This window comes from Drosophila takahashii, chromosome X, assembly GCF_030179915.1.
Source record: "Drosophila takahashii strain IR98-3 E-12201 chromosome X, DtakHiC1v2, whole genome shotgun sequence".
NCBI lineage: Eukaryota > Metazoa > Arthropoda > Insecta > Diptera > Drosophilidae > Drosophila > Drosophila takahashii.
This window is the reverse complement of record NC_091683.1, coordinates 19340674-19356654: the sequence shown is the minus strand read 5'-3', so window position 1 is coordinate 19356654 and position 15981 is coordinate 19340674. Positions and strand designations below refer to the sequence as shown.

At 39.8% G+C, this 15981-nt stretch overlaps 2 protein-coding genes and 1 non-coding gene across 4 annotated transcripts; 1 reads left to right on the top strand and 2 right to left on the bottom strand.

Annotated features, from left to right (window-relative positions):
- The first annotated feature begins 84 nt into the window (after positions 1 to 84).
- LOC123003513 (small nucleolar RNA U3) lies at positions 85 to 294 on the top strand. Its single transcript, XR_006412628.1, has one exon. It is a non-coding gene; the product is annotated as a small nucleolar RNA U3 (small nucleolar RNA).
- Positions 295 to 400: 106 nt separating this feature from the next.
- On the bottom strand, positions 401 to 12721 carry l(1)G0289 (lethal (1) G0289). 2 transcript variants are annotated; one of them, XM_017146829.3, is made up of 8 exons: positions 12563 to 12721; positions 4718 to 5602; positions 3653 to 3862; positions 3441 to 3592; positions 3308 to 3380; positions 2829 to 3241; positions 2742 to 2759; positions 401 to 2031 (listed from the first exon to the last, which is right to left on the bottom strand). In XM_017146829.3, the coding sequence occupies exons 1-8, from the start codon at positions 12636 to 12638 to the stop codon at positions 1963 to 1965; spliced, it is 1896 nt and encodes a 631-aa protein (XP_017002318.2). In that variant the 5' UTR covers positions 12639 to 12721; the 3' UTR covers positions 401 to 1962. The 2 variants fall into 2 exon arrangements, with proteins under 2 accessions (XP_017002318.2, XP_017002319.2); XM_017146830.3 differs by lacking the exon at positions 2742 to 2759.
- A 913-nt stretch (positions 12722 to 13634) lies between these two features.
- LOC108060821 (venom allergen-1) lies at positions 13635 to 15434 on the bottom strand. The gene is made up of 3 exons (XM_017146715.2): positions 15300 to 15434; positions 14180 to 14559; positions 13635 to 13887 (listed from the first exon to the last, which is right to left on the bottom strand). The coding sequence occupies exons 1-3, from the start codon at positions 15432 to 15434 to the stop codon at positions 13635 to 13637; spliced, it is 768 nt and encodes a 255-aa protein (XP_017002204.2).
- Positions 15435 to 15981: the final 547 nt, after the last annotated feature.

The window sequence follows — 15981 nt, the reverse complement described above, 5'->3', positions numbered from 1 at the left end:
TCGTCCGCTGTGTGAGCGGCTATAATTCCCAACTGGTTCTGGCCGGCAGCGCACCAAGTGACTATTGCCGAGCACTGAACAAATAAGACTATACTTCACAGGATCATTTCTGTAGTCAGTCTTCACATACTTTCACACTAGCTGAAAGCCAAGTGCACCCGCGTTGATGAGTTGAATCGTTCTGTCCGGCAGCGTGAGGATTTGTCCAGCTTCCTTTAGGATGCACTGCATCATATCGGGAACGGGGCTTCGATGATCGCTCGGTTTGAACGGATAGAGCGAATTCTGAGTGGTGCTCCTTTTTATCAATCAATTTTAGAATATAAAAGAGAATGGATATGGATATATCATAAGATTGAAATATAATTTCAATTTAAAGTTAGGATAACCAGAAGCTGTGTTCATTTTCGAGTATGTTTTTTTTCTTTTTATTTAAATTATCATGTATACATAAGAAGAGCTTAAAATACAAGTTTCATTTCTTTATCAAAATACATTGTTATACAATTTTCTTAGTTGTTGTCGCTTGCATGCTTGGGGTTCATTTTTGTTCTGTTTAATCTGTTTGATTTTATTGATATTACATATTTTAATCTCCTCTCCTTGTTCCAATCTCCCTTACTTAGTTAATTATGTTTTTAGTTTTTCGTTTTTAGTTTAGCTTTGCACACCGCATTTAGTTATAGTTTTATATTCATTAATATAAGTTTATTTTCTTGGTTTCTTTTGTTTCATTTGTAATATTAATTAATAGAAAAAAATACTAACAAAAAGAAGAGGTTGTCTTGGATATATCCATGTATACTTCATGTATATATAAAGTATCTGTATACATATATATATATAATATAAGGGCCATGCGTGCTCGCAAACAAATGTGATTTCCGTGCACGCATATACACACATAAAACTTTCATACAAATCGCGTATAATACAGTATGAAAAACTGCGCCGAGTGTTCACAGTAATACATTTATCCCGTAATTGTTTGCCAAGAGCTACACACACTTAAAATAAAACAAACGAGAACAAACAAAAAAAAATTACACAGACTGAGGAAGAACTTTTGGCGAAGAGTCCAGCAAAACGCGCACGCACACAAAAAATATACAGCCCTTCCTCGGTTTTTCCTTCTTTCTTTTTTTCCAGCTTGTTGATAGTGGATAGTTGGTAGATAGTACAGAGTACAGAGTAAGATAAAAACCCTAAAAAAATTGAACTATGAAACAATTGAAAGCACTTTGCCCTGTGTCCGCGGTGTGTGTGTGTGTATGTTGTGTGTGTTGTGTGTTGCGTGTGTTAAAGGTGCTTTAGGTTAGGTATTAGGTGTGTGTGCGTGGCCTGGTGGGAGCCGTTGGTCTGAGCGTAGTTATACAATATATGTAGTTGTCTTCGGGGGTATTTCTCCTTTCTTCTCTTTTTTTTTGGGGCAGGCGATACGGTAAAAAGGTAAAAAGATACATTAACAGATCAGATCACTTCATGCTGTTGCCAGTCGTCTTTTTTAGTTTTGTTTTTTGTTATATATTTTTTTCTTTCTTTTTGTTTCTGTTGTTTTGAGCAGTTTTCGGGGGACTGGGACTCGGGAAGTCTACACATCTAGATTGCTTTTGTTTTCAGTTTCGGCAGCGGTCTGAGCTAAATCTCAACAATCAGTTCAAAATCTCTATTTTTCTATTTTTTCGAGTTTGACGTGTGGACATGGAACATCACATTATAGATAGGATCTGCGATTGGCACTTTGCTCGGTTGGTTAAGGTAATCCATGTGGTGAAAAATCGTATTTGATGGCGATAATTGCTTCTCAGTTCCCTTTAGTTCTCGACACTGCTCCATCAGGGATCGGGATTTGGGGTTCAATTGGTAGGTTGGTTGGTTGGTTCTTCGTCGGTATATTTAGCTGCAGCTCCCTCCCACGTCTCGCGATCTCTGTACCCCTCTGACGTCTCCGGCGATCACCCCCTACATGTGTATCGTGGCCGCCGTGTAGCGGGCCTCGCCACGCCTCCATGACCACTGGCTGGGACGGAACTGTGGAGAAAGTAGCGATTAGTGGGGCTCGACAGTAGCATAACTACATTGTACACATATTTATTACTAGTATTTTAATTATACCTATAATCATTTTTAATTTCCTTTTTTTCTTGTCAAAATCTAGTTTTTTAATTCGTATTTAAGCAAAAATATAAAAAGGAACTACAGAAAAATATAAATAATTGCATATAAGATATAGGATATTTATTTAGAAGTGCCTCGACTATCAGATAAGAAGTGCGAAGGAGAAAGAGATATGCATGCCGCAGAGCGACTGCTTGCACTACTTGAATTCCTTTATTTGCTAATAACTTTTTATTGAATCGCCCGATTTGAAAAATTTCTTCTACATTTCGATAGGTATTAATAAACAAAGCAAACTTGCATTTAAACTTTTTTAAAAACTCTTTTACTTTACTTTTAACGGGTATAAATATATGATCAAAAACGGCACAAACGTAGCTGAAGGCCACTGCAGCTATAACTACAATTAATGTAGAGAATATAGGCAATTTAAATTTACCTCTGAGCCACAGAATAAATAAATATTACATATTTAAAAACCAAAAAAAAAAAATATGAAGAAATGAATTTTAGATGGAAGATTTTTTAAAGATATACAACACAAAATTGAATAATCTTTAATTATATAAAACCAAATAAGTCTCAGAGAAACGATCAAATACATTGATGGTTACAATGGTTACCTGATGTAAATGCTTGGACTGCATGTCATTGAAAGAAGGACACGGGATAAGAATTAGGTATTCGTGAAGAGCACGTTATAAACTCACCTGGATGAGCAGCTGGCCGCTCTTGGTGTGCGGATTGCGGTACGCGTAGAAGAGCCACAGCGTTACGGCGAACACCAGGCAGATGGGCACCATGAAGCCAAAGGCCACGCCCACGTTCTTGTTTTCCGCCTCCGCGTGCGAAAGCTCGGCGTTTCCGATTTTGCCGTCCGTGTGGACGCCACTGGCGGCCTCCGCATCCGGCTTCGCTTGGCCGGTGGCGTGCGGTGCCCGCGTGCTGATCACATTGGGCTCCGTCACCGGTGCTCCCGAGGAGCCGGTGGCCGCCGTGGAGGCGCTTATCACACTGCCGGCACCACTGTTCGCGGCGCCGTTCTTCATCTGGGCGGCATTGTTGCCCTTCTCGCCGAGCGCCGGACAAGAACTATTCACACGAATGGCGGCAGTCTCACAGCCTGCAAAAAAATCAGAGAACAGAGTTAAATCCGCAGATTATATATATTCTCAGCCAGGCAGCTTACCCTTCTGGATCCACTCATGCTTCTTGCGGTCGGTGCCCGTGGAGCAGCGATTCAGGGCCGAGCACCAGAGGCACTGCAAAATCGAAATTAGCTGTTAGTTAGAACTCATTTCGGGGCGGAGATTAAAACTCACCGTAAACGTTGTGTTGTGGTTGATGCACGCATTGCAGTCACTGTAGCCAAGGCAGGTGGGCTGGGCGGCCAGCTTGATGATGGTGGAGTTGGTGATCTCCCCCTGCTGGAAGGTGACTCGGTGGTACTCGTAGATTGTCTTTCGGCGGGCAACTGGCGAAGGATATTGATAGGTAAGTAAGTAGGTAAGATGGAAAACCAGCAGGTACTCACAGTAGAGGTGCTTGTCGATGATGTAGGCGTCGGAGAGGCCAACCTTGACCGGATGCTCCTTGTCCTGAATGGAATTGATGAGCGTCGGTACCTGCAGGTAGGCGAAGACGATGTCGCCGCTCTGGTGCAGCGTCACGCTGAACGAGAACTTGCCGAAATCCGGCTTATCCTGCAGCGTCACATTCTCCCACACGGCGACGAAGGCGGTTCCTGGAATAGTCAGTAATTTCCATTACAATTTTGTATTATTACTTATTACATGGAAAAGTAAAAAATATATAAAAACAATTATTAAATAAATTATAAGAAATAATTTAGCATTCTGATTCAGATTGAGAAAAAAGAGTAGCTGTCGCCGCTTATCTGTAAAACGAAATGAGGTTTACTATTATATATGTACCTCTTCTTTGTTCTTCTATTAGCACCACATTGCTTACTTAAGAAATGGTAGCTTTACTAAGTGCAAAACCAGATCATATTTACTTTTACTATTTAAATCGTTAAATCGTGCATTTCTTTAATATTTACTTGATTTATGTATGCCAATACAATATTAAATTATAGGTGTAGGGGAACAAAGAATTTAGCCAGCCAAAAAGTGGGCACAAAAATGGGTTTTTAGCGAATGACAAATACATTTTAAGCACATATTAAGAGATTAAAATAAAATAAAAAATATTTAGAGAATTAGTAAAAAGTAGGGACCGTAGATAACAATATTTTTGAAATAAAAATGATAAGAATTATTTTGAATTTTTATCAAAATAAAAAAGAAAAAAAAGTGAAACATACTTAAATGTAAATTATACAAATTCTTCATTTTGTATTACATAAATTGAAAATAAGACATATTTTCCAATTTGTATTATATAATTTGTAAATTATTATAATTTTATATTAATTTAAATTATATAAATATGTATTATTCCCAAATTGCAAATAAAAAACGCAAAATGTTCCATTATATCTGAATTTCAAGCTAATTACCATGACATTTTTAGGCATTTTTATATATTATTGGATTACATTTTACTGGGTTTTTAAGTGCAGTCATCTCGAACTCACCGTTGTCTTGGACTCGGACAAACGAGTCGTTGGACATGCTGGTGTCAAAGTTAGCCATGAGGGGGGCGATGTACTGGGTGGCCGCCAGCCAAGAGTGGACGTACTCGCCGGTGTAGAGAAATCCGCCGGTGGCCACCGTAATGTTGCGCACATAGTGGCCGTAGAAGGGGAAGTCGAACTTGAGCTCAACGGTCATGGCGCGTCGGTGGGAGGAGGATAGCATGGTGTTCTCGGGCGTCGTCTTGAGTTGGGCCCACAGCGAGGCCATCTCCTCCTTGTTGACGTAGAGCACGCTGTTGTAGTAGTCGTGGAAGTCCTCGCTGCGCACCAGCGATTCGTTCTTCCACGACTGCTCGATCTCCTCGTCGGGCACGTCCACCTTGGACACATCGACATCGATGCTGGCCGGCGAGCGATCCGTGCTGCTGGGGACGGCGGCCAAGACGGATGGGGCCACCTTCTTGGGATAGCTGGACTGGGTCAACTGGGTCTGCTTCTTGGGGGCCACATTGATGTTGGGGTTGGTGGTGCTTGAGTCGACTGTCGCCGCCGCAGCTGCAGCCACTTCGCTGTAAGTCTTTCGCTGCCCGGTGCCATTGACTCCGACATTGTGAACGTTGTAGGAAACACTGCCTCCTGCAGCTGCCTTGTTGTCCACCGTGGTCACCGTCGTCTCGGCGGCGGCAGCAGCTCCTCCTCCAGCCGCAGCAACCGCTGCTCCCACCTCCGCAGTGGCATTGGCGGGCTCGAGCTTGGCAATCGCCTTGGCATCCACCGAAAGGGCCCGCCTTTGGCGGTGCAGCTGGTCCGTCGCAAGAGGCACTACTCCATAGGTATCGACGACTGGGAGCTTGGTGTCCAGGAGCTCGTAGGTATCCCGTTTCGCTGTGAAGGAGAAGAACAGAGGACATTATGAACAATGCGATTTTTTTTTAGATTTTTATGTCAATCCTTTCTGGGCGAAATTTGCTACAGACCCTTTTTTTTTTGATAAAGACAAATATAGATTTAAGTAGTATATTTAGTAAGTATATCTATGAATAATGTGATTTTTTTTTAGATTTTTATGTCCATCCTTTCTGGGTGAAATTTGCTACTGACCGTTTTTTTTTAATAAAGACAAATATAGATTTAGATATTTGAGTAATCCTCTTGAAATCAACGATAGAAAAGCAATTATTCCCAAATGTCTGGTTAAGCTTACTGTAAAAGCCAGCAGATTTCAAGTGAGATGTCACCAAGTCATGGCAATGTTTGTAATCACAACTCAGCATGTCGCCCCAGCCAACTGGATATCCTGGCAGGACATTCGTGGTGGTGGTGGGGCCACAACCTCATTTCGTGCTCATTTGCATGCCCATTTGCTTGTGTTGTAATTAACCGAGCTGTTATTTGGAGCTCCCCGGCCCCTCGATATTGATTTTCTATTTCCATTCTCATAGGCACAATGTACATATGTACTTGTACGAATACCACAATGGCACATCAAAGACGATTGTCGACAGCCCCCCATTGCAATTACAACATTTACAACATGCGGTCAGCGGTGGGCGGTTTGTGGGCGTGAGGTTTTTAGTGGGGTTTTCAGTGGGGCGGCTTTGAGGCATAGTCACAAACCCATAAACAAGCGATATCGATTACAATTACCCTAGCAATAACAGGCTGCCGAGCAAAACTGCTCTCACAACTTTGGACTGACCGAGTGTTAGCCGTGATTGATTGGCTTACAATTGGTTTTCATCGTTTAACAAGGGTATTACATATGAAACAATGTTCTAGCCATTAGATAAAAAAATCTAGTTCAAGTCGAGAGATTTTAAAAGTATTTATTTAAATATTTGATAGGCTTACAAGTGGTTTCCATTGTTCAACGATGAATAAGATAAGAAATGTAGTACTATTGATTGGTTTCCATCGTTCAATGATGATAATACATATTAAACAATGTTTAGCTATAAGATAAAAATATTTTGAAAATATTAAAAGGATATTCTTTCGTATATAAAATAATTTTCATACTTGTATTTTCATTTGTTAACTGATGAGTGACGGCTTTGTCAATTGGACTGTCTGTACATATGTAACAATTAAACTAAGCCTACATAGTGTGCCGAATTCTTTTTTCGGTCAGCTTCACACACAAGGTTTTTCTCCATTTTCGTTTGTAATCCAGAAAAATGGTATTCAAGTACTTTCCCCGGGGTTTCAACACTACTCACCCATGAGACTTGGCTTTCGCTTTGCTTCGTTAGTCTGCGCACTTGCCATGCTTCGTAAAGTGAAACATATGTTACAAAACATGAACAATTTTTATTTACAGTGCGGAAAACAAAGTAACAGATTAGAGCTATTTCTAGATTTTTCTAGCAATTTTAAGAGACCTAATTTAATAATAGGAAAGTAAAACATAAACTGATTTTTAATAATATTTCCAAGCTCTATTTTTCTATTGTTTTTTAAACCACACTTGGATAACCGATCCTGATGTCGATCGTTAAAAACCGCACCCCCAATTTCACCATTTTTGCATCTATAATTATTCGGTGCAAATGCGGTCAAAGTGACTTGACACAGCCTCGCCGAGATGACATGCACATCTATCGGGAACACCACCTGCCACCTCACAGACCGCCCGCCACCCAATCCGCCCACTCACCACCCATCCCCCGCAACGAAAAATCCCCCGCGCCACCGAAAACGATCCACATTCGCGTGACGCCGATCCAATTGAACCCGGTGTTAATTGCTGTAAGTGGCGGTTTGTAGTCTTTCCCCAGGGTTTCTGCTATGGTCGTTGAAATAATTGGCGTAAATGTATGCGGCACTTGATTGAAAACCGATTCCTACTCACATCTCAACTTGTTCAGATCAATTGTTTTACACAGATTCAAATTCATATCGCATACATATAGTGATTATAATGTTTTTTAAATATATATATATTTTTATAAATGTTTCTAAGTGTATCTCTGTTTGGGTTGTCATGATAACAACCTTAGGGGAAGCTAAAGAAGTCCGCATAATTTGCACAGTGACCCACTTTCGGGGAAAATCTTTAATTGTCGCTTTTTCTGTGGTATTGGTGGCAAAACAAGGTGTGAAGGACGAATGAATCAATGAATGTCGATCATATCGACACCCAAAAACAATAGCTATTCTCCTAACTTTCTCAACTTTGTGATGGAAAAACAAAGCTCTTGAAAATAAGGTAATTTCAAGCAAGAATTAATTAATTCAAAAAAGAAAAATTTGCGCACTGGAACTTTTTTTTTATCGTTACCCAAGTCTTTTACTTTACTTTTGTACTTTTTTTAATGCTTTATCTCAAATTTCAATTTGCGCTGAGGTTGGAAATTTCTTACCACAAGTACACATCGAAGTTTGTTATCAAAAACAAGGACTTTTAGCGGATGCAATTGCGTTATTTTTTGTTTCGATAAAAATCATATGTACGTACATATTTTTAACTCAGTTTTTATACGTATTTCCTCAAAAAATCATGGCCCTTGTTAAATGATCTGGAATTCTTCAAGATTAAAAAGTTTTATCAGCACACTGAATTTTTGTAGAATTTTCCGTTATAAATCCCATAAAATATGTAATATGAGCCCATTTCAGCCCATTATATTATTTTATAATGATTTAAATCTTAAGATTGATTTAAAATTTTAGCTAGATCTTTAGTCAATGCAAGTAACATTTTCTGTCTTACTGATTTCTTTTTTTTTGCTTTTTTTTTGTTGGACCAATTTAAAATACATTTCTACTGTATCATTTTCAAATGCATCACACTGATTAGCGGGCCGTCAGGGGCGGTGTCGAGTTTATCAGCGTTTCCCTAAAAACGCCTGCCTTGCACCGACGCTTCGGCGGGCAATTTGCGTCGCACGCTTTTACCTGAGCTTGTCCGGTTAATTGACAGGCGGTAGAAACACGTACACGAACCTGACTACACCGGAAAAAAGAAATTGATATTCTCGATATGCATCGTATAAAAATTCACAGTCAAGACTAAGAAAATATAAAAGATTCGGCATATATACATTTTTCTTAAACTGAAATTGGTTTAAAGACTTTTCGAATGTTAAAGATCTAAAAATACTCCAACTCTTTACACTTTTTAGTGTTTATGGGACAAAGTGAGTGCAAAAACTATTGAAATATTACTAAATCACCACTATTTATTATTACAAGGCAAAAACAAAATTGCATAACAAATATTTTAAGTGATGTAAAAAGCGAAAATATGCAGTGCATTGAAAAGTCATAAAGAGGTGTTTTTTGTTTAGTTTGAGATAAGGTTTATTTTTATCTACTATATCTATACAGAAATTTTGGTTCGAAACCGATCTATGGCATTCTACTGACAAATTTTGTATACCACTATATATATTAAAAAAAAATTTTTTTAATTATTCTCCTACATATTTGCCCCTCCACTTTTTTCTTGTGTATCAAAGGCCGAGCATTTGTATCCGCTGTTTGCACTGGACAGACGTGGCCGAAGTGCCAAGGCATTAACAGTTCTTCTGACCCCGTTAGCCGGAAAAGCTTATCAGCCCCCCTTTTTCCCATTTCCCCCTTTTTCCCTAAAGCAAAACAGTGGCAAGCCGCAGCTTTTTATGCCGAGAAACGAACAGCAGAGCAGGGCAGCCAGATGATGAAGATCTGGGGCTAATGATCTTCCCATGGCCAAGATAAACATTGACAAACGATGCATTTGTCGATGCACAATGGGTCGCAGTTGTTCCAAAAGAAGGGTTCTCTAAATTCCCATGAAAGAGAAGAACTGCAACTTGAACTTTCCATAGAGGTGTGGATTCTGCACTTTTAGCACCACACTCTCACTCTCAATGTGCCTCTTTTATTCTAGAAAATTGAACAAAGAACAAAGTGACATGAGACGGGGTCATGCAAAGATTTCAAATAGCAACCCTCACCGGAGGAACCTGTTTTAAGGCAGACCACATCAGCATTCAGCAATGATAACCTGTTGTACCTTTCTAACGCCCGGGGTCTCTGGTAGTTTCCTTCGGTTCGCCAGAAATTGCCTATTATGCACAAAAACAGTCATCAGAGTTGCTGACCTGACATTTTTGACATCCATTTTGATAAGCGAGTTGGGGAAAACACGTCTTGAATGGGGAATTAAGTCCGGATGGGAAGTGCCAACTGTTTATTTATTCAAACGCCTTGGAGAATGTATATAATTAATTGCATTTCTTTTAAAATACTCTCAGTAGAATTTTTTCAATAAGTTTCTTGTATATAAACAAGTAATCTCGTTGTTTATTGCATAGTCGATGATGCATAGTTTTTCTAATTAAAGCAATTATTTAACGGGAATTTTGTTGCAATCAGCAATAGCAAAATGTTGTTCATCACAGTTTGTAATACGAATTCAAGATAAGCCTCTGAAGGGGTGTACAAATATTTTCTTGGAAATATACAACTAACTATTTTTCGCATTTCCCAAGCGTATGCAAGTTTGGAGCATGGGAGTACCGGAAAAGCGGCGAGGATGGGTGATTAGAGCAGATTGTAAACTGCAAAACGGGAGGAGTGTGCCCCGATAATGGCCAGTGGCAGTGGACAGAAGCCAGCGTCCAGAGATTGGAGCAATCAGCCAGCACCCCTGATAAGCGATGGTGCCAGTAGCCGACTGACGCCAGATGCCAGTTGCCAGTTGCCAGTGCAATGCGGAGTGGGTTGCGAAATTACAATTGGAATTCCGCTGCAGATATGTGGGACTTGGGAGATTTGGGCTAACCCGAAGAGGTCCAAATGCGGTTTCTATGATGGGGGAAAAGGGTTTTTCTTGATCTTGATCACTTGATTTTTTAGCCTTTCTTGCAAACTATAGATAAGAAACCAGTGCTAAATAAGTGTGATAGAGATTGAAGAAGCGCCATCTAGCGGAGTAGTAGGTATTACTACACTATTACAAAATCTGTAAAGATATGGGCGTTAGAGGGGGCGTGGCAATTTGATGAAAGAAACTTGAGCTGCGCAGAAACCCCAAGAATCTGCATGGATAATCCCAACTTTCTATCTTTTATAGTTTCCGAGATCTCAGAATTCAAATATAGCTGCATTGGTAACTGTTATCAAAATGTATCTAGCTGAATGGGTTTTTCTCAGGGACCGTAAATAATCATTATCTGAGATTTTTATTTTAAAAGGCCTACTGAGATTTGTATAAGTTTTAGTCAACAATTTAACTGGTTTTTATGCACTTTATAGACATGAAGAAATAACAGTTAACTTGCTTTCCAGCTTTGTTGACATGCATATACTTTGTGGACAATAGTAAAAAGAACGTTATTTTTGACGTTTAAAACCAAAAATCACAGTAGTCTTTTTAAAATAAAAATCTCAAATAATGATTATTTACGGTCCCTGGTTTTTCTTTATAAGTGTAACATATCATACAATCAGGAACTTGACTGAGTGTAAATAACTTGACTTTGCCAATAGCTGGAAATGTATACATAGTAAAGGTTATGGCCGTAGTTTAAAAATTAAATTAATATTGTTATATATTTCAATTCCTTTTTGAAATTAAAAGTAAGTGTGATACGACCATTATCTTACTTTTACTTTTCCCCACAAAAAAACACCTGTTCTCACACCTTCTTTCTTCGGGGGTTCGGATACGCAGTGGGCACGGTGCATAAGTTGGCCACGCAGATAAGCAATGCACTTTAACTTGGCATTGGGTGGTGGTGAATAAACGAGCAAATAGCCGATAAGCAGACAAAGGGAGCTGCTAAATGTCGTGCAAACTGAGTAAACACGACGGAAATAGCTAAAACTGTGCAAATTGGGCATATCCAGTGGGAGGTGGATGGGTGGTTTTTACCCGTTGCGTAAGCACTCCCCCTCTCGAATTCTTATTGGGAAAACTGAAAAGTGCCGTTAGCCGGCGCGCAATATTGCCACCTGTCGCAGAAACGCGCCAAAGCGAATATAACGGTGTTGGCAAAGAGTTGCCAGCCTGGGGGTTCTTTTTCTTTTTTTTCAACTTTTTTTATTATTGTTATTATTCCAGCAGCTCCGGCGTTTCAATTGCAAATTGCGACAAAAACAATGAGCTTTTGCGCCTTAATCAGCGATTTCAATTGATATATGCAGGTTGTTCGCCTGGTGGCGACGTCGCAGATGGAAAATTGTTGCACGTTAAGTGGAGCATGGCGTCGCACAAAACAAAAAAACAAAAAAAAAGAAAAAAACTCAAAAATAAAAAGCCAGTGGCGGTGGGGAGTTAGTATTTAGGGGGCGCCTTGGGCCACAGGACGTTGCCTATTTTCACACTCAACCGCTCACGCACACACTCGAACATTTGTTGTCAATTAACGCATTTGATGTGCCAGCACACGGGAAAAAAAGCAGAAAAAAATAAAACAGACAACATGGCAGCGGTAAATTTCACCATACGAAAAAGTACCTGGTCGCCCCCGCCCCCCTTTCCACGCCGCCCCTGATGATTTTTGTCTCTTGTTGTCTTTTCTCGTGGACTTTGTGTACAAACAATGGGCCAAAAATACATAAATACACCCTCCGACGAAAACGAAAACTGGCCATATGTGCCTAGCCTACAGTTTTCCAGGTATTTCTTCGCCTTTTGTTGGACTTTTCGACTTTTTCAAACTGCGTAGCGTACAAGAAAATAACAACCAGATTTACAGCCAACACACACACACGCACACAGTCACTCACTCACACACAGGCACACACGCACACCACCAGCGAGGTGGGCAAAGACAGAGATGGTAAAACAAAAGAGATATGTGGATAATTTTTTTTCTCTTCTGATTACTCCGCTTCGTGGTCAATTGCACTTACACAGGGCCGATGCACTGCAGAATATGGCCAAAAGGACCGCGATTTGCGCGCACGCACCACCGACACTCTTCGCCATTGTTCAACCGTTATTTCTGTTTCTGCCGCCGTTGAAATGGAATGAATAGTGAGGCAAAAAGAAACTAGCGATGTGAAGAGTATGCCAATACATCAATATATCGGTATTTTTTGGGATAACAATAAATATCTATATCGCGATAGTCGATCCTTAGCACTGAGCAATTGTCAGAGCTCATTGGTTCCCTTTTCGGCCGCAGAGGCGCCTTCAAATTTTAGATTCTTTTGAAATTTTTAATTCACAAGGATACATTTTCCTGGCCAGATTTGTAATTATTCCATCAAAATATATAAAGAACCTAGACTTTCATTTTGGCATTCTTGTACCTAATAAAATAAGTTAATTTGATTTGATAAAATTTGTCGATTTCTTGAATTTCTTTAGCAACAAATAAAGGGCACTGTGCGCTGTGTAATTTCCTCTCATTACAATTTATTGAAAAAATATACAAATTCATCGATATTTAAAATTGATATTTTCAATGTTAGCCGGTGGTGTGTCCTCGCTAGGCTTAGCAGCGTCACCCTCCAGAGTGACCGTTTACCTTAGCGAGAACATACTACGCATTTAGCGAGTACAACCTCCTAATCTAGCAAAGACAGCGGCCAATTTTTGAAATTCAAATATTTATTTCAAAAATACTTATTTTTAAACACTTTTGTTTTGATTCAAAAGAAAAACAAAAAATATAAGCAGACCTTTTTTTCAAAAATGTTTTCCAATAATTAACTTTGCACAAAAATATGCTGAAAATACCAAGTTTAAATTGAATAGTATTTTAAAAAATACTATTTTTTAAGAAAAGGTTGATCGTTTAAAAACGAAAGCCACAATTTTTTAGCGTTTAATTTAAAATGCAAGGGTATACAAATTGGATCCTGGGCCCTGAAAAAACACCTTAGTCTTCGATACTTTAAAGAAAAAATAAATAATTCAATAGTTACTAACATTGAAGGCATTTTTATATTTGGGAATTGACAAAAAAATAGTTCTTAACTATCCCGACCACTGGTTGTAGTTGTAGACCTCGTTGGGGGAGCAGAGGTTGGGGTAGTTGGCGTTCCGGCCCGTTGTGCACTCGGAGGCGGCAGGACCCGCGCGATAGACGGGATTGTTCAGGACATTCGTGACGGCGTAGTTGCAGACCAGCAGGGTGGCCTGCACGTTGTTGGCGTCCGTAAATCGGGCGATTGCACAGCCCACTCGGTTGTTGCGCTCGTTCACCATGGTCGTAAAGTGCCCAATTGCCCTGAAAATTAGGGGTTTTATAGGTTAGCTTTAGGTGTAAACGGTGCATCAGCAGGAGCTGCATTGTTTACAGCCGCTGTATCGTTTACAGCTGCTGCATCGTGTACAGCAGCTGCTTCTTTTACAGCAGCTGCATCGTTAACAGCCGCTGTATCGTTTACAGCCGCTGCAACGTTTATAGCAGCTGCATCGTTTACAGCTGCTTCATCGTTTACAGCCGCTGCATCGTTTACAGCCCCTTTTGGGAAACCAGTAGATACTGCATCGTTTACACCCTCGTTTTGAGTACTCACGGTCCACCGCGCATCTGATAATTCTCCATATCGGCACTCGTTGCGTCGCGATTCTCATCGAACCAGGCTGCTATCCGCTGGCGCAGAAAGTCGGCTATATCCACGCTCCTCGTGAACAGAATGCTGAGGTTCTGGCCCGCATAGCGATAGGTGTTGGTGTTGCGGCACTCGTCGTGCGCCATGCGGCACTGCAGCGCATTGTAGGCGGCCACTTGGGCCAGCGTCGCATCCCAGGCCATCGTGCCCATGTGCAGGGCGCTGGGAAAGCCGCTCACTCCACCGCCGGCGATCAAATTGCGACGGTCGTTGTGCAGCTGCAGGATCTGCTGGATGTAGCGGTCCACCTGCACAAACTCACCGCTGCAGCCGCTGACGAAGCGCTAGTTTAATCGGTTGAAAATCAAGGAAGACCAGTTAGTTCAGAGAAATAACCAACAAAATATATCCTAATTATTATTCGAGTTTTTACCAAGTTACCAGGGATACAATTCTGAGAACCTCCGACTACCGATCCTTTGTCAAATTTTCAGGATCGTAGTTTTTGCGACAGGAACTATTTTCTGAATATTACTGCTATTTGTTCTATTATTATAAAACTGTCCAATAACATTTCGATTTCAGTTAGTAAGTTTAAGGATTTCCTGGTTTCAAATCTTTAAACCAGGAATAAAATTCTGACAATCTCCGCCAACCGATTCTTTTTCAAAATTTCAGGATCGTACTATTTTCTGAATATTACCTGTATTTTTTTCTGTTATTATTTTCCCAAAATATAAACCCTTTCATAAAATTCTACTGACCATCAAATGAGTTTTTTAACTAGATCTATAGCTGTTGCTCGAAATATTTTTTAAGGGTTTTAAAGGGCTTTTTTTTGTAACTGCTAGTTTCTACCTAAATATCAGGACTCCAAAATACTGGGATCCAAAAAATTTAAACGAGATCGGAATTTGGGACTTTTGAATATATATCATTTATTTTCTGGGACAGATAGATAAGAGTTTTTAACTAGATCTATAGCTTTTGTTAGGAATATTTTTTTTTTTAACTCTTATTTTCTACCCAAATATCAGGACCCCAAAATACTGGGATGCCTACAATTTTAACGAGATGAACTTACCCCGCTGCTCTGACAGGCGACATGTCTTCCATTCGGACAGAGCGAAGAGTCGCAATAGTTTTGGCCAGTCGCCAAAGTGGCCGTTAGGACCAAAAATAAGTGGATAGCCAAAGGTGACGATTGGAAACGTGTCATTACGGGTTCATATACGCAAACCTACTGAGTTGTTTACGAAAATCGCAAGCATTCATAACTCTGAATGAGTGGTGAATGGAACGAATTAAACGACCTATATATTTAGGCCGCAGCCTAAGTAAACAAGTACTTTGTTTAAAAACATGCACAGTGACTCTTCGTCCGGAGTCAGTATGTTGATTTAAGGAATGTGCGTTCGATGCAGTGAAAAATCAATTTCTTCTTTTGCTGATTTTTGATAATATTTATGAAATAATACAAATTTTAACAGGGAAAACTAATTATTATGGATTTGTAAAAGAGTAATTTTATAGAAAAACATTTAATGACAAAACACAGTATTATTTTATTTTTTAGTGTATTTAAATATATAATATTTAATTCTCAATTGAATGGGTTATATTTAAAAGTCCCGCCCAATATTTCCATAATTTTGAAAAAATCACATTTTCCCGCCACTGTAACTTAACAGTGAGGAGTTAACAGAGCGCTGTAACGGGAGCAAAACAATCGGTTTTTGGTATTTTTATACCGATTTAATACCACA

What these genes read in the sequence shown, in the direction of transcription:
- LOC108060821 (XM_017146715.2), bottom strand. Translation starts at nt 15,434, where the DNA reads ATGACACGTTTCCAATCGTCACCTTTGGCTATCCACTTATTTTTGGTC. An exon ending in TCGCCTGTCAGAGCAGCGGG is followed by an intron (nt 14,560 to 15,299) that starts GTAAGTTCATCT and finishes CGATTAAACTAG; the next exon opens with CGCTTCGTCAGCGGCTGCAG. An exon ending in TATCAGATGCGCGGTGGACC is followed by an intron (nt 13,888 to 14,179) that starts GTGAGTACTCAA and finishes CCTAATTTTCAG; the next exon opens with GGCAATTGGGCACTTTACGA.